At 40.1% G+C, this 24100-nt stretch overlaps 1 protein-coding gene across 7 annotated transcripts in view; it reads left to right on the top strand.

Moving 5' to 3' along the window:
- CADM1 (cell adhesion molecule 1) overlaps window positions 1-24100 on the top strand; it is a 291229-nt gene that overhangs the window by 216149 nt on the left and 50980 nt on the right. For all 7 annotated transcript variants that reach the window (XM_030538269.1, XM_030538274.1, XM_030538273.1 and 4 more), the window contains exons 4-6: window positions 6215-6352; window positions 8240-8395; window positions 22286-22385. In XM_030538269.1, coding sequence (XP_030394129.1) covers window positions 6215-6352; window positions 8240-8395; window positions 22286-22385 — 394 coding nt within the window. The remainder of the gene's footprint in view (window positions 1-6214; window positions 6353-8239; window positions 8396-22285; window positions 22386-24100) is intronic.

The following is a 24100-nucleotide window of genomic DNA, read 5'->3' as shown; positions in this document are numbered from 1 at the left end:
GTGCTGAGCACTAAACTCTAACTCTTCAGTTACGAGGAGGGTCCAAGCATGACGGGGAGGGGAAAGGGAATCAGCACTTTTTTTTTTTTTGGAAACTATTTTATAGCAATTACAGCCACCAAAAGTTGCTAAAACTGAATCAATTCTTAAAACTTGCCTTATAGAGCCACACCCACTCTGAGATTTCACTAAAAATTAACATTTTTTTTTTATCCCAAAGAGCTCTTACACTAATGACCAGCTGCCTTTATGGATCTATTGAGTCTGGGACTTGAAACGGCAATCTCAAGATTTTGAAGGTGACTAGCAAAGATCAACCTACATTTTCTAGTGAGCCATTTGCCGCATCAAACGTCATAGCTGTTAGCTACTAGTTGTGTTAGCTAAGTGAGGAGGAGACTGGCTGTGTGCCTCTATCCAACAGAATTTCTTTGTAATCACTCTCCATGCTCCTCTTTCTAAGTAACATCCTGTCTGTAGTGGAGAAGCCAGAGGTTTGTTTTTTTCTGCAACATTTCCGTTTCGTGAGATAAGTAAAGGTTTAGGAGCCAGACACCCCTGAATTCTAAGTCTGGTTCTGCCTGTCACTGACTCACTTAAATTTCCTTGGTCAGTATCTCCATTTGGAAGGGTGGGACAATAACTGCCTTGCTGAGGCTGCATGAGGATGAATCACTGCATTGGCTGAGTGTAAACATATGAATTCCTAATGTGACGTTTTGGAGTAAGTCTGACACTGTTACTGACTTGGAGTGAATGTCTGCCCACCCCACAGTCTGGGGAATGGTAAACACAAGGAGAAGGCAGTCAGTTGGCTTTAGTAATCCTGCATACTATCCTCACAAACTTTTCTAGACCCCATGCCTTTCATCTTTAGGGTAGCAGAGTATATCTGTGTGTGTCACACTTCAGCAGGAGGGCGGGGATCATGGTCCTAGATTCTTTTCATTCAATGAGGAGAAAAAGGGAAGGAATAAGATTTAAGTATTTGTCTAAAATTAGGGGTATATTAATTATGGTTCCTCTCAGTGGCCATATTGGGACCCTTGGTCTGCCTACCAAGAGCAATTCTTACTAGCTCCTAACCTTTCTTGTTGGGACCACTGGGGTAGGCAGGCTCATATTTCATTTGTTCCTCATCTACTACTTCAACTGCAGGAGGAAACCTTTGAGGAGCGAAAGACCAAAGCAGACAAGGAGGGTACTCTTCAAACTATCATTGCATCTTTCCCACACTGAAGCTGTTATGCCCCCTCCACCTTCTCTGGCTTCAAACAGTTTCAGGAGCTAGCATAACATGTTGCAGATTCATTGCATGTTCCCCTGGAGGAGGTTTGAGAGTCACAGCACAAGCACTTGGACATTTTGCAAATGCCACTTTCTGCTCAAGTGGTCATGCCCATAAATGAGGCCCTCCTGAATCCTGCCAAGACCATCTGGCAGACCCCAGCAATGGTATTGCCCATGTGCAAACATTCTGATAAGAAGTATTCTTTCCCAGCCAAGAACTGTGAATATTTATTTTTGAATCCTTTGCCTAATTCCCTGGCTGTTGAAGTGGTGAACGTGGCAGACAGCACCATTCGTCTGCAACCCCAGAGTTTAGAATTGCAAATTACCAAGCTCTTATGGCTAAATAGGCACACCATTTATTCCAAATTCAGCAGATTTATTAAACACCTTCCAGCAGAACATCACGAGCAGTTCCACGCTGCCATAGCTGAAGGTCAGCTAGTGACTAGAACATCTTTACAAGTCTCCCTCGCTGCAGCTGACCCTGCAGCTTGTTCCTTCTCAGTGGGAGGCACAGTACATTGGGCATCCTGGCTCCCGTTTCGTGGTTACCTAGAGAGTTTCAAAGGGTTATTGAGGACTGCCCCTTTGATGGACTGAAACTCTTCTTACTGAGACCACAGGTGAATCATCGATGACTTCGGGTCCCAAAAAAGAATGAAGGGTGGAGACCAGTTCTAGATCTGACTCCTGAACAACTTTCTGAAAATACAAATATGCAGAATGGTGATTTTTGCAGCTGTAATTCCACCAATGGATCCATGGGGGTTGGGTTTCAGCCCGCAACTTTCAGGAGGTTCTACTTTCATGCCACAGTTTGTCCTTTTCACAAGAAATTATTTTGGGTTCTGGTCAGTCAAGATCACATCCAATACTGGATACTTTTAGTCAACCTTTTCTCTGCTCCAAAAGTATTCTTGAAAGTTTTGGCAGTGGTCACCAACTACCTTTTGTTTATTGGGAGACAATGGTTTTTCCATGCCTTGATGATTGGTTACTCAAGGTCTCTGCCATAAACTCATCACTGTCCGTGTCCCACAGGTTAGGTCTCTAGCTCTAGCTCAACGTAATAAAGGCCACTTTGACCTCAATACAAAGGAGAGAACCAATTCATTTAGTTAGTCCCCCAGGTAGTTCAATTGCTGATCTGTTCAAGGGAACCACCGTCTGTCCATGTGGATATCTGGATGTATTATTCATTGTTGTTAATTTGCTGATACACACGCTCCTCCCAAGGTGTTATCCCATTCCACTAGATTTCTGTCAGGGTCTATGATGGTGTTTAAACATGTTCCCATTGTTGGGATCTGCAAGGCTGCAATTTGGACTTCAACATGTACCTTTTCCAAACTCGATGTGATGGGTCATTCTTCTAGATAAGATGCTGCCCTAGGGAATGCGGTCTTGTCTTCGGTGTTGGACTCTACTTTGAAGCTCCCTCCTCATGATGAAGATATTGCTCGGAAGTCACCTGAGGTGGAGCACCCACAGGGATGCTAGTTGAAGGAGTCCAGTAATTGGAATTCTTTGAGAGATGTCCCCCTATGGGCGCTTCTCTACCTCCCCTACTTCCTTTCTGCTTTGGAGTTTCCTCTGTGGGACTTTGTTGTGGAGAAGGAACTGAAGATGGTTCGCTCACGCAGTCCTACATATCATTAGTATGGAGCACAAGGATCTATAGGGCAAAACAGGCATTGCTACCAAAAATCTCTGATCAAAGGTTCTGTGCCCAGTTGAGGTGTGGGGACAGTGGCATAAACTGGCACCTGGTCTGCCAGCATCCCAATAATAAATGAAGAATAAAGTCTTGTTCGTTGTCTGTGGTGCTCTTTAAGGAAAGTACTGTGTACATTACGCAGTTGTTAAGCCTCTTAATGTGCTTCAAGATGCTTATACCGATGCATGTTTGTTAATTGCTTGATGTTTAAGCAAAAACTTTAAGCATAATTATAATGCAAAATGTGGGATTTCTGTAAACTTTTGTGTGGGCTGATTTAATAGCCACTATTTTATATATTAGTTTGTATGTATAAAGAACTTGAAATCTTTCATCTGACATTTTGTGTGTGCTCACTTGCTTAGGAATTATCCATTTTGGAGTGTTGCAGTTCACTTTTTCTACTCAGAATTGTCTTGGTGAAAATGTAATCTACCGAATTCTCCTGTTTTTCATCCTATTTCTCATGGTTTGCAAGACAATGATACAGATGCAAGACGATACAGTTATAAGGGTAATACAGTTACAGATAATAGTAGCTAATATTATTACAGCCATGTCCAAAGATTAGTGCTGACTTTTAAGCTTCTGTTAATAAGAGAACCTGAATCGCAGTGGAAGATCTTAATGTAAGATCTCACTCACTGATTGGTTGTGAGTTGGGTTGTTTTTCTCATATTTAATGAGATTCTGTTCTGTCTTAATGTTTACAGTCTGCCCTAGTATGAATCTCAGGTTTATCTACAGCCTTCAAGTTGTACTTCAGTTTTCTGATGTTCAGCTGAATAGGATGTTTTTGTCCCCTTCAGTTTCCCTCCTATTGGTGTATGTTTAAATGTGTTGAGTTAGTTAATGTACATTCACTCATTGCTACAAGATGCATCAGAAGCAGTGGTACCTGTTTAATGGGCCTAGAAACAAGTATTTTGTGTCTTCTGTAGCAGGCTAGAAAAGCAATTTAGTTGTTCTCATTAAGAAAGTTGCACTTGAAGATTCAGAATACACCAGTTTTTGTTGCTTGTGTTCCAGGGCTGTTTTAGAGAAATTGCAGCTGTGTGTATACCTGATGTATCTGTAAGGCCCTGAGCATCTATTTGAGTCAGTTCTTGGCATATTGGGGGTGTGTATGCATGTGAGTGTGCTCCTAGCCCTCCTTTCATGGAGTGGGAAACAAGGGCATAAGCGTATTCAGTTGCTCAAGAGCAGAGAGCGGCTGTCACTCAGGGTTGGGAACCGGGATCTCAGGTGCTCAAAACACTAGGCTAAACCTTGTTCTCTTGATTAAATGTTCTCATAAAAAGAAAATAAGTCAGAGCATTTCCTTGGTCCTCCTTTCTAGCACTTTATGATGGAATCTTGTACGTGGGAAGTAAATAGTACCTATATTTCCATGTGTTGATGTTACGCTTAGTAGTAGCTTTAACATTATGCTTTCCAGTCACATTTTCAATGACAGTCTCTTGGGAAAGCAGAGAAACCTTTCTAGGTGTCTCTCACCACTGCTGCAGTGAAGGAGCCATCAGTGGCTGCCTGCTACCTTTTCTTTGTAATTTTTTTAATGTTTTCCTCTCTTGCCATGTATTTTGATGTCTTCTGTGACACTATATGTATTTATTCATTCACAATGGATTAGAACATATGAAAAACTGAAATATATGTTCTGTTTTACTCATCTTGGAGAAAAGCTCCAAGTGACTGACTAATTAGTCCTTCGATCATCTGGAAGGTATTTATACATTTGTTCTTCATGAGCTTGCAAATGCATGAGTCGTATTTCAACCATACAATTGCTTAATCATAGTGATGAGAACAAAAAATGTTGATTTATCTTTGAAAATATCAGTTTAAATTCTTTACTTAAAGGCCTAATAAGGATGGAATTATGTGTATTGGGTGATATATTCATGTTTCCCTCCTTACTGTCTTTTTCATCTTTTCCAGAATTTTAAACTTGTTTTTATCCTGTCTATGGGTCGCATGCTACTGTGGTGGTGGTGGTCTCCCTTGGGTATTACTGTTCCTAAATAGCATTGGATTGTTTATCACTGATGATGATTACAGCCCTCTGGCTTTGTAGCTCACAGTAGTGTTGTCTCTAGAGGGTACTTGCCTTAAAGAGAGGAAACCTCTCAGCTTGCAGTAATTGCAATCTGAAGCAATTATCTTTGTAAAGATCCAAACTTGTTTCTCATCTTTTCATCAAATCTGGGATTCCATTTGCCTTTTGGTTTATTTTGATGGGAGATGCATTGGCAATTGGAGGCAGTGGCATTTTATTCTGGTCCCAGGCTTGGTGGCTTTTTCAAAGAACCTAAATGTATTTGATCTTTGTTGGTCATGTTCCACATCTTGAGCCAGAGGCTTGAAACTGAAGAGCAGATGAAAAAAGTTTTTTACCTTTAGGGAGCTAAAACTGTAGGTAGTTATGGTACCTTTAAATGTAATCCTTTTTCTGTTTGTTTCCCTTCTCGTGACTGACTGTAAAATTTATATGAATGCAAGCTGTATTCTTTGTGTAGTATCACACCCACGTAGCTTGAAAGAGAGCAGACAATTTACAGGGGACCGTATTTAGCTGGGAGGGACTATAGAAAATGAGAATTTAATAAGCACTAGTTGATGAAGCTCAAAGCTGGGCTGAAAACATGTAACATAACTATTAGGAACTGTGTGTTAAGGGACAATAGTACAAATAATAATTTGATAAATTAAGGGATCTGATAAATCTGGGTGCGTAGTTTACCCAAAAAGAATCCAGCTGTCAGGTTTAAAACAAATAAAAGGAAGTTCTTCTTCACACAGCACACAGTCAGCCTGTGGAACTCCTTGCCTGAGGAGGTTGTGAAGGCTAGGACTATAATAGCGTTTAAAAGAGAACTGGGTAAATTCATGGAGGTTAAGTCCATTAATGGCTATTAGCCAGGATGGGTAAGGAATGGTGTCCCTACCCTCTGTTTGTCAGAGGATGGAGATGGATGGCAGGAGAGAGATCACTTGATTATTACCCGTTAGGGTCACTTCCTCTGGGGCACCTAGCATTGGCCGCTGTCGGTAGACAGGATACTGGGCTGGATGGATCTTTGGTCTGACCCAGTATGGCCATTCTTATGTAACATCGAGTAATTTGTTCCTGAGTTCTTGGTTCTACACCAGTTAAAGATAAAAATGTACTGACCATGTTCTGATTTATATTTTTGATTTTAGTCCCACCACGCAATTTGGTGATTGATATCCAGAAAGACATTGCCACTGAAGGAGAGGAGATTGAACTGAACTGCACTGCCATGGCCAGCAGACCAGCCACCACAATCAGATGGTTCAAAGGAAACAAGGAGCTAATGGGTAGATTTATCTTCTAGATGAGCATCATTTTATAGATAACTGAAGTGGTTACATTTTATACCTTCTAAATATAACATTGTGGTGACAGAGAATAGAAACACTTGGGTTTTGGTTTTTTTTAAATAGCTCAAGCTGTTTCAGACGCCATGTCAGTGGCAAAATATATGGGCAGACTTAAATGACAAACGCATCTTAACAATAAGGGACTTTACACCTGTTTTTGTCCTTTAGTTATCTGCCAGAATCAGAGTTCAGAGTTCTGGATTTGCTCTTCAGCTGCTGATGTCCGTAGTGATCCCTTAATGTGTGCAGGGAAGGTAGCTCTTTGCCCTGAATTCGGGGTCAGTGTGATTGCATCAACTGGGGTGTAAAAGCATTTCAGTGCACTTCTATATCTAGCTCAATTCTTCATGTGGGATTGTGTAGATATTCGTATAAAAATATATTTCTTCTACTCTGTAAAGTCTAGTGCTCGTGAAATTTGTACAGATAAGTCACAACATGGATTGCATATGATGTGCTGTTTAAGTCTGCGTGCACACGGCATCACCTCTGGTTTTGTCCCATCTGAGATAATAACAGATCCTTACAGAAGTCAGATACAGCCCTGCAAATCTAACCCTCTGCAAGGACAGGATAAAGTCCTTCTGACAGAGGACGTATATCCCTTCTCTCGCTTAGCACAATGACACATACTGAACTTATGCTGGTAATAGTGGATGGCAAAGCTGCTGCCACATGTAACATCCCATAGAACCAACTGCTTTCCGGCACCTGTTGTCATCTGAATGATGCATGGATCTTCAAATAGCCTCCTCCTTGGTTTCTTTTGCTTTCTGTAGAGCTCCAGGACAACAGTATTTGACCACTTGTGCTTGACCTGTCCAGCTCCTTTATTAAGCTTTCTCCCTTCAGCAATTGAATTCCAGCAGTCCTGTATCTTTGAAGACTGCCGAGCAAGTAGTCGCTTCTTGAAATACCAAATCACCCTGCTGATTCTTTGGCACAGTGGGGTTTTCAAAAACAGAAATAGGGAAACTGAAATAGTTTTCTTTGTTCTTGATTTTATACGGACTCAAATGGAGAGAGAACCAGGATCCTTTTTATTTATGCAGTCTTTCCTCTAAACATAACAGGTTGTTGTTTTTAACAGCTGTCAATGTGTTTTACCTATGTATTATCCACAGGACCTGTTTTGTGGGCTTGAAGGGGAGGTGTCATTTGTAGGTTTCCCTCTTACCCATTTTATCTCCATGATTTGAACCATAAAAAGTGCAGCTGATAAGCTCATTTAAAAGAGGCAGTGGTTTCTGGTCAGCTAGTATGTGCTGAGTTCATGGAAAACCTCATTAGTTTTTGTTACTTAACCATGAGCCGCCTCTTTCCTGTTCTGTGCTTGTTCTGGAAGTTCTTCACTCCAACCAACTGCTATGATATTTTCAATGGATCTTCAGCAGTGCCACTGTTTAAATATTTGAATTACTATTTTTAATTATGTTAATCCATTTACTCTCTTTCCCTCCTAATAGCTGATGATGGGTTTTCATCTCCATAGCATCTGAATTCCAGGATGCTTTCCAAAAAAAACCGCAAGCTCTTAAATCAGTTTCGCTGTAAGCATCCTGGCATTTTTAATCCTTATGACAGTGCACTGTGTATTTAAAGTTTTAATGACTTTGGTAGGAGGGATAGCATTACCCACGTGTACTCTTCCTTGCCCTTAGCAGTCAATGCTATAGAGATGACAGTTGGAAATTTAAGGGCACATTCTTCCCAGCACTTCTTTTGTCTACCATGGTGACGCCAGCGAGATGATGACAATGTGATGTTGTCATGAATATGCTGTTCTGTGATTACTCTGTGCTCTTTCCCTCATCTGTCTGGCAGGCAAATCTGAAGTGGAGCAATGGTCTGATATGTTCACTGTGACTAGTCAGCTTTTGCTGACCGTGGGGCGCGAGGACGATGGTGTCCCTGTCATCTGTCTGGTAGATCACCCCGCTGTCAAAGACTTACAGACCCAGCGCTACCTAGAAGTAATATGTGAGTACCAGAGCTTTCTATTCTTCTAACATAGAATGTTTCTCATTTAAACAGAAGTTCAGAACCATTAATTATGTAATTAGGTTTTATTACAGTGCAGATAGGGTTTATAAATGTAGAAATAAAAGTGTTGAGTATTGTTTAATGGCTTAAACAATGACTTCTCCTTGCAGTTTTGCTGTGATGCCTAATTCCTAGTTTTATTCTCTCCAAATAGAATAACTTGCTTTACCCAGATTTAGCACCTTGAAGGGTTAATAGCTAGGCCTTGTAATTATGTCACAGCAGTTTAATTTTAATTTTAATTCCTAACTTTTTTAACAATGCATGTATTTCTTTAAAAGTTAGCATCGCTGCCAAGCTCCATTTAAAGTAACTTACTGCAGTTCTCCATTGGTAAATGAACTGAGAGAGACATGCTGGGATGCAAGAGAGACTTTCATAATGCATATAATGGGAAGTATAGTACAGTAGTTCCTTTCTAAATTAGAGCTGCAGAAAAATGTTTAAAAATAGGGGAATCTTTAAGGTAAAGGTCAAGTAAAAGCAGCCTGCTAAAGCAAGCTAATCTTAGGGTTTAATGCTGCTGACTACTTTCAGGATAAAAGCTAGGTGGGACATTTCACTTAGTTCTCTATGAACTGCCATTTATACACATTACATGAGTCATGTACCTAAATAGAAAAAAAATGATTTCTGAAAATACCCTTAGGGCATCAACAGCAGAGGTGGCTCATGTTTATATTTGTGACACAGAACACAGTCATGTCAGCATCACTGTGTCATGTTATCAGAATATGACTTTTGAAATCAGAAATGCAAACAAACCTGACATTGCTGTTCTCTTGAGCTGACGCAGTCACCCCAAAGTGGTGAGATGCTAAGATGACTCAAATTTCTTTCTTTTGTAGGTTCATCTCAACCGTAACATTATATAAAGGGAGTGGAGAGTTGTTAATGTTTCATCTATTTCATTATGTAGCTTCATTAAGAGCATTCTGCTTACAATTTTCATATCGCTGAAACTAGCATGAAGTAATGTCCCTATAATAGAGAAAACAAAAATGATCAGAAACTACCTAAATTGGCAGATACTAGATTTCTTGTGACTGTGCTAATGTGTAATTCATTTATGCAAACTTAATGTCCATTAACATTTGTTGTAGAGCTCCATTAGCTTTAATAATACATTAGCACCTTTGTGAGGCTTGATCAACTACATAACGGGGAAGAAAATCCCATCTCTCAGATGATACAGGAAAATTCATTTTTTTTCTTTTAAACTTGTTTATAAGGGGGTCAGATGAGTAGTTTAAGGTTTTCCTATGGATATTTCTGTGTAATGCCTACCTTTTGGTGCAGTAGAAATGGGTCAGTCTTTTTAACAGCGTGTGAAGTAGGGTTCCTTCTACATTTGTGTATGAAAGAGAAAATAAATCTCTTTTCTGAATCCTTTTGGTTGCAGCTTGTAAAAGGCACTACACAGAATAATGACAAAGTACATTTACACCTGTGGTTATCTGAAGGTCTTGGGGGACATCCAAAACCACTATATTGGTTTTATCTGTTGCGAAGGGCATTTTTTTCCACTTATCGCTAATTTTAGGCCTGCCTTTGGGTGTCTCTTGGGGAAGGAGAGGTGTTAGTCAGTGCTTACCACAAGTTTGTTGGAATGCACTTAATGCAGAGCTTTCTGCAAGAGGATGGGGAAACAATGTGAAATGGTCTTGTTAACTAGCATGTTTGTCTTCACAATCTGAAATTAACCTGGAGCTTGTGAAAGGCACTAGACAAATAGCTCTGCCAACGATCATTGCTTTTTGATCCACAAAACGAACAAGCAACCCAGGGAGCTGCACAGTAAGTGTCCTAACAGTCTCAGTCTCTCTCTCTCTCTCTCAATCTGTGTCAGCCCTCTCTGGGTGTTGAGGGGAGTTCGGTCTCCATGATGTGTCAATTCCTGGCCCGTCTTCTAAACCTGTTGTGGGTTTGGTAATGAAGATCTATATAGTCAGAGGACACTGAATTATACTCATGTCTAAGCTATGTTGTGATAAGTGGGCCTACAAGTGTACCCTAATTGTGAGCTCATCTTTGAAAAATATATGCAGGTTTATAAGAGATCACAATAACACAAAGAACAAATGTGGATGCGAGAAGAAGCAAAAGTAAGATGGAGGCTGAATTAGTTCAGACAGAAGGCCTACTAGTGTAACTCAAGCACTGTGTTAAGATCATGCCTGGTACCTGAGAAAAGGATGGAACCAGAAATCTGTGAACCAGAATTGGTGTGTTGGAAACTAGGCCTAATTGGTGGTGGTGGGGATTCTGCCTATTGCTTCTTTTGCAGGTCCTCAAAAAGATTTTGGGGAGAAAAATTGGCTACTAAAGTGAGCTTCACCCTCATAACAGCCACCCACACCGTTGCTTGGGACCCTGGGCCTTTGTCATCCCAATTCTGAAAGATATCCTGATTTGACGGGACCGGAGAGAGGGACCTAGATGTCATGACCAACCCCACTGGTTCCAGCTGACTCCCAAACACCACCTGGATGAAAGAGAATCAGACATTGTAACAGCTCAAACTCATCTCCACTAACTTTTTTTTTCTCTTTTCCCCAGAAGGAGAGTTCTTTACCACCTTTGATACCATCTAAGGCCACGTCTACATTTCCCCTTATGTCAGCCAAACTTAAGTTGCTCGGGGTCCCGCCGACACAGCTACAGCCATTCATTGCAGGTGGTTTAATTATGTCAATGGGAGAGATCTCTCCTGTCAGCAAAGAGTGGCTACGCGGGAGATCTTACAGGGGTGCAGCTGCATCGGTACAGCTTTGCCATTGAAAACTTGCTAGTGTAGACATAGACTGAGGGTGCGTCTGCGCTACCCGCTGGAGCAGCGGGTAGCAATCGATCTATCGGGGATTGATTTATCACCTGTAGTATAGACGCGATCGCTCTCCCGTCGACTGCTGAACTCCAGCTCAGTGAGAGGTGGAAGCAAAGTTGACGGGGGAGCGGCAGCCATTGATCCTGCGCCACAAGGGTGCAAAGTAAATGATTCTAAGTCGATCTAAGATGCGTCAACTTCAGCTACTCTATTCTCATAGCTGAAGAGGTGAATCTTAGATCGATCTCCCCCCAGTGTAGACCAGGCCTAAGAGACTGTCAAACAAGGAATTTTATTTTTCCTTCTAAAAATTTCTCTCCAGCTAAAGGGAAGGGGATGGAACAAGGGATGTGGTTAAAATGAAAGCCTTATTTAATACCTGACATTTTAAATGCTTTAACATTTTTGCCTTTTTTTTCCTTTTAATGGTGTTTCCTCCATGGGGCTAAGCAGGCCGAGGTCTCTGTATTTCAAACCCTGAACCTTGATTAACACTGTTTAATGTTGGACAGTGACTGGATTATGCTAACACCGTTTGGTCCGTGTATTCAATCTGAATGAATACAAAAGCCACCAAAGATCCATCACATGGAAAGGGCTTCCAGTCAGTACCAGCCTATTTTGGATCTAAGCTGGAGTCCAAGGGCTGAAAGGTTCTGTAGCTCAGCTCTTATCTCTAGAGCCAGCCTCCTATCTATTTTTTCCCAACTTTGTTTTTGAAGACAATATGGTCAGAGGATTGACTGCAGGTCTAGGGAGGAAGTAAGGAAGGAATTGATGGGATCAAAACTCTGGCAGCGCCCCTCTAAGGGGATTCCGGGCAGTTTTGTTTATAGACCACTGGGAATTCTGTATATAGACCCCTGGAAGAGAAGGGAGCCAGTATGATCTGATGGCAGAAGTAGGGATCAGAAGATAGGGGCTGCTGATATTGGGGAGGCTGAGCAGCAAAAAGAATCCGCAGTGCAGCCATATCAGCTCTGGGTCCTGCAGGCTACTCTTCTGGCTTGGCACAGACCATGCCATAGAACCGTATGGGAGTGCCAGCCTGGACCTCTGTAGTGTTGGGGGGAGACCTGGCACTGCGGGCTTCTGTCTCCTGAGTCTCAAAGCTACTACATGTAGGAATAAGCTACAATCACTTGGTGACCTTTTTTTAATAGATCAGATTCACACTAGCTCCAGGCAACAGTGAAGAGGCAGCTGGAGCATTCACCTACTTCCACGTTCCTCTCTGTGAATCAGTTTTCTTGTCTCTAAAATGGGAATAATACTAACCTTCCTCAGTAAAGCCCTTTGAGATCTCCAGAGGGGGAAGTGTGATATAAAAGCTAGTTTCTCCTTAGTGTGAATGATGCATGCATTTCAGTGCTTTTTTTGCCCATTACCCAAAGAGGAGATACATAAGGTGGAGGAAAATCCACTTGTCTTCTCTGACTGAAGTGTAGATCAGATCCTCTGATGCAGGGCCAGCCTTTTAAAGAAATTATACTCCTAAAATCAGGCATAATTGTCACATTCTCAATAGGTTTTTAGACCTGGGGTTTGCAATCAGAGCAAAGTAGCCCTCCAGATTGCTGTTTCATGCACTTCAGCTGACCACTTTGTTACCTCCAGCTTTACAGTATACCGAATCTCCAAGCAAGTGGCAATTAACATTTGCACATAGTGCTGTGTCAAAACATGTGTTTACATAGTTGTGTTGCTGAGCCCAGGGAGGCATAATTTGAAAGGGGTTGGTTGCTTTTAAAAAAGAAGTGATTGCATTTATTGTTGCACAGTGCTGGCCTGAACTTACCCTTCCATGCAGCACGCCATGTCCATGTCTTTGGAATGTCAGCTACTGACACTATATGGGGAGCCAGAGTAGACCATTTTCCCAAGGTGTCGTATACCCCAGTGCTCCTACTCTGTCAGACTTAAGAAAGAAAGGTGCTGTATGAAAAGGAAAGAAAAGAAAGTATTAGCAGGCAACTTTCAAGTGATGGATCCAGCTTTCAAAGCTTATGAACTAATATTTGTTGGTTTCAAGTTCAGAATATGCAGGTACACCATAAGGCTAGTTGCAAAACGAACACAAAAAACACAACATAAACCGTAAAGCTTGGAATGTAGGGGAGAGGAAATGGTTGTCATCCTACTAAACAAATCAAAACAAAACCTACAAAAGAGAGCAAAGGCTGAATGAACTCAGCATAATCTTGGCCTTATGAAGGGTAGTCTTGAAACAGAAGTAGTAGTTTCAGATATTCTCCTACATATTTCATAGTAATTTTCCAAGAAAAATGTACTTGGGTTATTCCCTACACAGTTAATAGCAGCTGTGGTAATGTTTTTTCTGTCATGCTCTTGAAAAAGAAATCTCACCTTAGATAAACCAACATGTGCATGGTGCAAATGCAAATGATCAAAGAGAAGATTAGTCCAGGGTAGCCATCAAAAGAAGCCAAGTGATTGCAGAAAAGTCCAAGTACTTTTCCCCAATAAACAAGTTCCTCCTATTGTCCCCTCAGATGGTGTAAATTACCACTATAAAATAGCCAGAGTAAAATTTCCCTTTTAAAAATTTGGACCCTAAAAGGTAGTATTTTCAAAAGCTCCTTGGTGATGTAGGAGTTCGAGTCTCTTTGAAGGTCAATAGCACTTCTGCTTCTAATTCATGCAGGTGCTTTTGAAACCTTGAAATATATATCTGTTCCATTAGAAATATATTTTCAGCCCTTAAGAAAAGGAAATAATTCTGCTGGAAATTGAGATACAAGATGTCAGCCTGCAAAGTGACCTGTTACAATGAGTTTTATAAAAAATTCATTTGTATGTTTTCTTGTGTGTTACAGTTCAAAAAGTTTAAAGATTTCAGCGTCTCTTTCATTTACCAACCACTCCTAAGAGCTAACTTTTTTAAATGGCTCTCAGCCGTACTCCCTCGGGCTGAGTGCTCTCTATATCTCTTACAATAGGCCGGGGTGGAGAGTCGGTGCTCTAAGGGACAATGGATTCCATCTTAGGCTCTGACTTCACTGATGAGAAAGGCGTGTGTGCAGCTGTGTTAGCTGTGAAAGCAAAACAGTGGAGACAAGTGGAGTTTTACTGTAGGGTAAATTAGGCCTATGTCAGGGTAAAAAATTCAGATGCCTTGTCTCCACTAGGATTTTATGATAAGGTACTGAACCAGCATCTGTTATCTCACTTGAGGGTAGGGATGGAGAGGGAGACATTTGTGTCAGGGAAGGCACAGCCTCAAGTGATGCAGGAAGTAGAGTTGATGTCTCAGTCCACTTACAAGATGTCCTAACTGCTCGTGGTTACTATCAATAATTCCAGGGCACTTTTCATTAGAATAAGGTTAGTGCTCTAGCCAAATTCCATTGTGATAATATTCTGCTCTCTCAATGTTCCACTGTGGTATCAGTAGGCAGCGAAGTGCTTATCCTTCACTCCCCTGCTGGTAAGCCTACTCATGCAGAGTTGCAGAAAAAAACATGGACTTCTGGTGTTTTCCAAGCCCTTTGGGTGTGCAGTAGAACCTCAGGAATCTGTCTCACTATTCCACCAGCCCCATAATGACCCCACGCACAATGGGGTCTTACACCTTTTCATTGCAAAGACTTAGTAAGGCTGTTGCTCATTATGTTTAATGTGATTGTTCTATTGTTACCTGGTCCTCTGCTTATTTTGTAAGCATTTTGTCATGTTCTGAGACTGTAAACTCTTAGGGACAAGCAGAGTCTTTTATTGTATTGTATGTGATAAGGATAGCTAGCACAGTAGGACTCTCCTCCCTCTTTTGGATTAATAGGGCCATTATGATGTCTGCTATGAGAGAGACTTAATAGAAAAAGACTGCAATCACTTTACTACTGTACTGTGAAGCGTGCAAAGTAATTAAGTGAGCTGCAAGTTCTCAAATAAATGAACTCGGAGCTTAGTTTTCGCCACTCTTATGTTGAGTAGTAGCTCATCCTACTCATGAAGTAACCTAATAGCATTGTGAGTAAAGGGTGGGAAAGTCTGGTCCTTTCTGAACTTTTGAGATAAATGCTGTTATGTGAATGTAGGAGATATTATTGAAATGAAATCTCTGCAGACAAGCAGGCCATAATGTCTTAATAATGTTTTTAAAAGCAAAACTGAGTTTGACAAATGGCAGCTGTGTTGAGTAACAATAACTCTTCCATGCTTGATTAATAGTCACACTAGCAAACATATAACTGCAATGGATTGATACAATATGCTGCATGGTCTTAGTTCAGACATCTGTAATGGTTCTTGAGTAGCTGTCTCTTTCAGAATTCATTATTGCACGAGGGGTGGATGGGTGTTTGTGTTGCATATAATTTTTAGAAAGGAAACAGCAACAAAATACATTAAATGATCATTAAGGAGTTGAAATGAGAAAATAACCCCCAGAAAAATGTGTTAAAGATTAATCTTCAGTCTTTGTGGTACTTTTTCTTTGCTTGTTATAGCACTGGAAATGGATGACAAAGTATAAGCCTTAACTCTGTATTTTTTCTCTTGTGGGTTCAAATTCTAATTAACTGAACATAGATTTTTATGTCTACATGCATGTTTATAAAAATATATACCCATGGAAACAGTTGTGACCGCTTGTTATGCCAGGAGAATTCATCGTACCCAATTATGCTAAAAATCAGCCATATATGTATGCTTTCATACTTTCAGTAATCTTTGTTTCTGGTGAGTACAGATATTAATTGCATAGTATGCAGTGAAGTGATTAACATCAATGTAATTTATCATCTGGAGATTTCTGAACATAAATAAATGAGTTGTTTTGCTCAGTGAGGTGTTGACCCCTTCAGAATCTGAGACTTACGTTTTTTTATTATAAATATGAAAGGCACCACAGTCAGCCAAGTGTTGAGTTATTTGATTTTCTGGGGCATTAGTTGCTCTTGTTTGTGACATTTCCCAGTTGTGTGCTCGTTTGCAAGCTCATTAATAAGGTTTTCTCAGAGGAATGTTGTTGAGAATGAAGAACGTACAGTAGGGCCTGGGTTTGATAGTTTGACTGTGAGGCTCGGCAAACATACAGCAGCAGTGTGCAGTTATATGTTTAAAATGGGAAATAATTCTACACAAAATCTTTGAGTTCAGAGGCCTCTTCTGGTCAGTCTGACTTAGACCAAAGCCTTGTACTTTTTTAAATGAAAAATAAACCATTTTGCTACATATCGCCCCCAGAAACCAGATAATTAACCATTTTTTTGTATATGCCTATGATTTTTGGTGGCTGTACTTCTGTTATGTCAAGTTCGACTAAAGCAGCAGATATAATTGGTGGCATAGGTTGCAGAGTTCACCATCTGAGGAGAAGTGCCTCTAATAGTGTAACTGGCTGTTTAACAAGAGCAGCATGCTATATATTAAATAACAAAACTAATCTCAATAACATCTAGGTGGCAACACGTAAGCTGAACATTCAGACTAAAGGTTAGACACTATATAATGAAGGGATGTCGTGTAAAAAAGAGTAAGAAAAGGCACAAGGGGAATAAGAAAACTAGTGCATCTTAACTTTAATATTTCTTTACTTTTACAAGTTAAATGCTTGCATAATCTTTGTTTCAGGGATGACTTTTTAAAAGTTTATTTTGAGATCAGAAGGGCTCCTTTAGACACACTGTGTGTCAGTCATCCATTTAACTGTTAGTTTAAAAATGAGGTCTATCGATCTGTTAGTTTTTTGTTTTCTAAACCCATGTTGCTATTCAACCATTATATGGACCATAACATTGATACAGATGTATGCTGCTAAGATGATAAAAGCTGAGGTTGAAGGACCTATTAGACTCTTAAGTCCCTACCCATTCCACTATGAAATATAATCCCCTGGTAAGAGGACACAGCTGCTTTTAGGATGAAGATGACACTTACATGTACATAGTAGCCAATATACAAATATTGATGCTTCTGACATTTTTGAAAAATACATTCCTTGAGGGCCTATCCCCAGGTCTTAATCTATAGTCTAGATTTATGCACTAATTGCATCTGCAAAGCTTCATATTAAAATGCCAACTGAATTTATTGCTTTTTCTGTTTGCATTTTTACCCTTTTTAACTCAAAAGTTGTGTTCTTATAATTAAATAGACATTTTCCCCCTCTAACTTAAATATTTTTTCTGACTAATTTTCCTTTTTCTGGAGTTAATATATGCAGTCTGATTTAGAAACTGGTGAATATCAAAGCTGTATGAGCATTTCCTTGTTGGTATTAATTTAGACAATATATCATGCCTATTAAAGTAAAAACACAGGTCAAAAACCATAGATTAAGGAGATGAGAATACATATAAAACTTTCACAAGTCTCAAAGGCTATTGGAAGGAGTATTGTGAAGTACATCTTGCATGATTTTTAAACTAACATAAAGGAAGGTAGACAGGAATTTTTACTTCAGCTGAAAATATTTTCTTCTGAGGAAACAGTGTCTCCTAGATCAGCAGAGAGATTAAAACTAGGATTAACACGATCAGAAAATAGATTTTAATATATTAAGACTTTAAAAACTCAAAACTTAAGCAAGATAATTTTAATTGAGTTATTAGAAGATTCAGTTTCCTAATTTTCTCAGCTGGCAAAAGATTTAGCATTTAAAAAGCTTTTCATACTTGAAATCAAGAAACAAAATATTTAATGCTATATTATTGAACATGTAGAGCTAGATAAAGTCTCATTTTCTCAGCACCAATGTAAGTTTGTCTCCGGTCCATGCGTGCCCAACTTGGGTTATAAACTCCTTTAGCTTATACTGGAAATGTTGTATGCAGTGCTGTAGCTATGATAGTCCCAGGATATTAGAGAAAAGGTGGGTGAGGTAATATCTTTATTTTACCAACTTCTGTTGGTAAGAGACACAGACAAGCTTTCGTATTTACACAGAGGTAGTTGTCTTCTGGAAATGTTGACATGGCTTGTGCAGCAGCAGAGATGCTGCAGGTATACCTATATATCTGCTCTCTTGAATGAATGTAATAGACTAGAGTGCTAGGTGTTACTGAAAGCGGCCCATTGATATATTTTCTTGATCTGTCTGTTCATATATACACACCATGAATTTTAGTGTGTTTTAAACAGCCTGTTTGTTCATTTGGTTGATTTTGAAGGCAGCAATGTGCAAAGAAAATCTTCAGTCTGATGGGCTGTATAAGCCATGAGGATCATTCATTTGTTGTTTTTTCCAGGTAGGAAAAGTCAGAAGTGGGCTGAGTTATGCAAAAGCTCTCTTGAGTTTAAAAAACATTTCACATAATGTTGTTGTATTATTAATGGCTCTGGTCCAACACAATCAGTGTGTATTGAAAGTGGATGGTCCTGCAGGGGCAGCTGTTGTATGCCCCATATCACTTACGCTGAAATTCTTGAAGAGCCACGAGCTATTAGAGTGTGAAGAATCAAATCTGGTATGATTGACACAGCCCCAAAGAGCATTGTTGGGACTTTGAGCATAATGCAATTTTCTCTCTCACTGCCGCTTGTGATCACTCTTGTAGACAGTGAAATTACTGTACACGGCCACTAAAATTAAATGTACTGCACAGCACTTCCCCATTCTCTATGCGCTGATTGTATTTCTAAGGTGCTGTCTGAGTGTGATCACACTCTGTCTCCTATTTGGGGTTCAGCAAGAAAACAAAATTTGCAGTTAAGCATTTTACTCTTATTAAAAATGTCAATTGCTTTTAGCGTCCATTGGCCACAGTTTACATCTTCGTTGACTGCTGAGTCTGAACAGCAAACGAGCCACAGAGGCTTGACCTGCTATTCTGCTTCCACAGGAAGGGCTGTCTCCAGCTCAGGGGCATGTGGGAGGATGAAGAGGAAGGAATCTTGCTCTATAGCTCATTTTGCTGTACTGGTTGTGTGCACAGCACTGGTCTCTCACCATACCTGTAGCTGGCACCCCTTTTGCTAAAGCTCAGTCCATTTAAAACAGTTTGACATGCACATATATCTTCAGTAGAAGCTGCAGCTTGTATCCTTTGTTGTTCCCCCACCTTGCATGTGGTTTTCAGGTGAGGTTATTATTTAAGGGTGGTCTCTAAACAAGGCAGGCCTACAGTTTGTACAGCCTAAGAAGTGCTTTGGGAAGAGTTGGAGATGAAAAAGCGTTGTATAAACTTAAAACATGAATTAAGCACCACCATTTCAAAATAGGTATTAAGCACAAGATTGTCAACTTGCCCATGGGACCGTCTGTTTTGCATACAGCCCTGCTGAAAGGTCGTCAGTTTTGGGATGGATAGAGTGACAGTCAACTGCTGCATAGCATGGATGGGCATTTCTAGCTGAGGACTCTAGTACAAAATCTTGACCTCATGAGGAAAGTCCTGGTATCCTCTGTGTACGTTCAGATGGTCAGTAACACCATTCCTTTCAGGGTCTCCTCTGAAAGAGACTTGCTCTTTAAACAATGTGTATGCTCAGTGTATGCTCTTTGGAAAGAAGAAATACCGAATCCATTTTTTGCAACAGTTAGTATTAGAGCTAGGCAGGCATAGATGCTGGAACTAGGGGTGCTGCTGCACCCCCTGGCTTGAAGTGGTTTCCATCAAATACAGGGTTTACAGTTCGGTTCAGTGGCTTTCAACACGCCCACTATACAAATTGTTCCAGCACACCTGGAGGCAGGAAGCAGCGTGTCTCTATGTAAAGAGGTGAGAAGTGGAGATAGCTTTAGGACTTGCATGTCAGGATTGTCAGCATCACAGGCGTTATAGACTTTGATCTTTGGCACTTGGGCAGATAGGCACCCTATTCAGAGAACACCATTGCTGGCCTGGACACGAAGAGTTATTGACAAGTGATCTCTATGTACAGCACTTTTCATTTCTTCGGTTGACTTAAAGAACACAGAACATTGTGCTTGGTCAGGCTGGCATAAACTAATCTACCAACAAGAGAGTAGGAGCAAGTCTCATCCTGGCCTCTTTAAAGGCTACTTTTCATGTATTTTATAGACACGCTACTTGAGTGCTTTTAAAGAAATCTTGTCAAATCCAGAATGGCTTGTAGTAAGGTTGGTTGGTTGGTTTTCAAATTGGTTGCTGTAGCAGTGAGTCCTTTAGATGGCTGGTGTTTAAGCTTTTGAATGAATTCAGTTTTATAAAGATTCCTTATAAAATTACTTGGGTGGGTTTTTTTCTTTTTAAAGCCACTGGAAAAGTTGTAAGTGTATTAGGAAACAGCTTTAGATTGCTATAACTAATAGACTACCAGTTCTGTACTACTGTGGTGTAGGTGTGGCTCTAACGACTCGTCTTTGTTTTCATGTAGAAATCCCACTGTATAATGATATAAAGAAGCGCCAAGATTCGCATTTCAGGGCAGTTTTGTTGTACGTAGGTAGTAAATGTCCATCTGTTGTTGGCCTTATGCAGTCTATTGCTATCTGAGGCATGCAGTAACTGCCCCAGAATGTACTACTGCAGGTCTCATTAATTACAGAATTCTAGGAACTTGGCATTAGAGCCCTGCAATCTGTCGATATCTGAGTTAGATCCGCGGACCATTTTTGCAGATTGGATACGGATACAAATTTTGCATCCACCCAGGACTCTACTCGACATGTTTAAATATAATGTTTAATAGCTGATACATAGTTATTGGAGACCATAAATTCATCATAAAAATTTCAGCCTAAAGATTTGTCATGATAACAATAATGAATGATTGATAAGACTATCTAGAATATATGTATCAGTTACTCTTAAAGATTTACTTTGCAGCTGCCACAAATTAAACCATGTAACTAGAAGGTCAGTTGGTGTTTTCAAGTGTGTAAATATTTTATACTAGCCAGTATATGATCATTTTGTATCTCTAAAATGTTGCAAACACTTACTGTGACCTGGTAAACCAGCACAATGATATTTTTTAAACAGTCTTTTATGGTTTCCTAGTCGCAAGAAAGATCTTTGAGACGGAGATTCATTTATTAAAAAAGTATTTATTGTGTAGCTATCTCAGGAGAGGATTTACTAGTGTACTTTATTCCATTACTGAAAATTATGAGAGTTGAAATTGTTAAACCCAGCCATGGATTTTTTTTTATTTCCACTATTCCATATGAAGCATGTTAATGAGTTAAACGCTGTTAGTAAAAGGCAACAAGCCAATAGTATCGGCAGTAGAGATTCTCAAACAAAATAAAAACGTTTGAATTGTTTCGACCTTCATGCATACTGAGTTGCTGCCCTCCCCTGTTTCTTACAGCTGAGTAACTTTCTAAAAAATATATGTGGCTTACTGGCATTTGTGGTATTGAATTGATTTTTGCGTTCATAACATTTTAGCTACAGTTGAGATTGCATTTTTAATCTGTTTCAGCTGTTGAAGGCAATGAATTTCTTATTAATTGCGGACTGTGTCCTTTTTCCTGCAGGGCCTTTCTGAAGGATTTCTGAGCTGTGTCCTTTGGTGTAAACGTTTTAGTCCCCTGTGTTTATTTTGAGACGTACACAAATTTCCTTTGGACTAGCAAGAACCTGGCATTGTTCAAACAAAGGCAGCAGCAGTTACGATTTTTGTCTTTTGCACAAGTGCCTCCAGCAGAGCCGAAAATATTAATATACAGTGGCACAAAGTATTGTCATACAGTAATATGACACATGATACAATGCATCAATTCTGAGCACCACAATTATCTCTGGTTTCACCTCCGCATGAAGGCAAATGAGTTCCTTTACGTTGAGTGAGTTCAGAGATAAACTTCAATGTCACAAAATGCATTTTCCAGGAAACGGTGGTGCTGCACTTAGTGTGAAATGCTCTTATCTGTGATTCACATTTTGGAGTTATTAGTCAATTTAATTTGTGAAAATACTGAATCTATTTACTGATTAGATGAATGGTATGAATGGGCAAGGGTAGGAGTACTGATGCCAGACTTTCCTCTGTGGGTGCATACAAATCTGATTCTGCTCAATGAGATAATTTGTCAAACAGTTTGGTTTTGTTTTTTTGTCATGCAGATAAACCTCAAGTGCGGGTTTTACAGAATTACCCACTGCAAGGTCTAACGAGAGAAGGGGAGCCACTTGAGCTGACATGCACCGCTTTTGGAAAGCCACAGTAAGTTTGGGACTTCAAAGACTTGAACAGATCAGCCAGTGCCAATTATGTCATGCTATAGAAAAGCGATTTGCACATTCTTACCGTAGGAAGTTAATATGAGATACTCTGCAGAGAAAATAGTTTAGCCATGAAAAACAGTGAGTGCTGAAGGGGAATGAATCTGTACATCAACTAAAACATTAAGACCTTGATTTTAACCCATATCCATTTTGATACGTGATAAGTGGAAAATGTCTCCTTTTAAAGCTCTAAATAGAGCTTTTTCACAAATGGGCATATAGGAAGCAACTCTGTGCTTTGTGCCATCACTGGCAGTAAGAAGCAACAAAGAGTCCTGTGGCACCTTATAGACTAACTGAAGTATTGGAGCATAAGTTTTTGTGGGTTAATACCCAGTTCGTCAGACGCATGCTATTCACCCATGAAGCTTATGCTCCAATACTTCTGTTAGTCTATAAGGTACCACAGGACTCTGTCGCTTCTTACAGATCCAGACTAACACGGCTACCCCTCTGATACTGGCGCACAAAGGGAAACAAAGTGAATTTTGTTATGGATGCCACATGACAGGACATCCCTTCCTTCAGGGAATGGCTTAGATGGCAATTGGTTTGTAATGAATCTGCAAAATCCAGGCCATTGACTATGTACTGAATCCTACAAAGGTGCAAGTATGGCTGGGTAATTATGTCACGAGGAGTGGAGATTACGGCACATTAGAGTTGAAGTGGAACTGTAAGGTTAGATAGTCTCTCCCTGTCTGTATGTTGTTGAAAACAACCACCACCACCCAGAACAGTTTTCAGTGTTTTGTGCAGTGATGCTATTATACAGTTTAATAGATTGTACCCCAGGACAAATCTCGTGATGGCAAAGTGTAAATTTTCCCCTTTATTTTTGTGCCATTAGTTCTAGTTTAACCCTTGTAGCCTCCTTAAACAATTTCTCTTCCATTTGGGGTTTACATGCTTTTGTAGGTTAATATGTTGACTCACTCTTCTTAATCACGTAACCTAGCCTTTTCTCTTATGAGCTCAGTCCCTCCATTTCTTAGGCTACATCTAAACTACAGGCTAGGGGTGTGATTCCTCCACTTGTGTACATGTTCTCCCAATATCTTGATGAGAGCTTATGCGAGTACAGATAGTAGGGTCGCATGGGCAGTGGCCGTGAAACACTCCTGAAACTAATGGGTACCGCAGGTGGATAGCACGGTACCACTATTATTTATATTCGCTCTAGATCAAATGGAACTACCATAAGTATGGGCATGCAAGTTGGGAAATCACACCTTTGGCTCATAGTGTATATGTAGGGGTATTCTCATCATCTTCATTGTGTTTCTCTGATCCCCCTGCCGTTTTTTGGTAATTTGTCCAGAACTGAAGAGGTTATTCTGGGTATAGTTGTACTTAGAACGCCCAATCTAGATTGCTCTATCTCGACGGGCAGTGATGTGAGGTGTATAAACCTCAGAAATGCAGTCGCTTCCTACTTACACCTTGCTTTCTAAATTCATGTCTAACCTTTTCTCTTTCTTTACTAACAAGTAAACAAGAGCTGCAAATTTCTTTCAATTTTAGTGGTCTGAGGTGTTACACGTAAGGAAATGAAGTCATTTCTGAATGTGCAAATTGCCGCCTCTGTACATAACTTCATAGGAGATGTGGCTGCTGTCCTACTAGTTTACAATCTGCATATATTTTGTATAA

Source organism: Gopherus evgoodei, chromosome 19 (genome assembly GCF_007399415.2).
Source record: "Gopherus evgoodei ecotype Sinaloan lineage chromosome 19, rGopEvg1_v1.p, whole genome shotgun sequence".
Classification (NCBI taxonomy): domain Eukaryota; kingdom Metazoa; phylum Chordata; order Testudines; family Testudinidae; genus Gopherus; species Gopherus evgoodei.
Note: the sequence above shows the minus strand (reverse complement) of the source record. Positions and strands in the feature narration are given on the sequence as shown.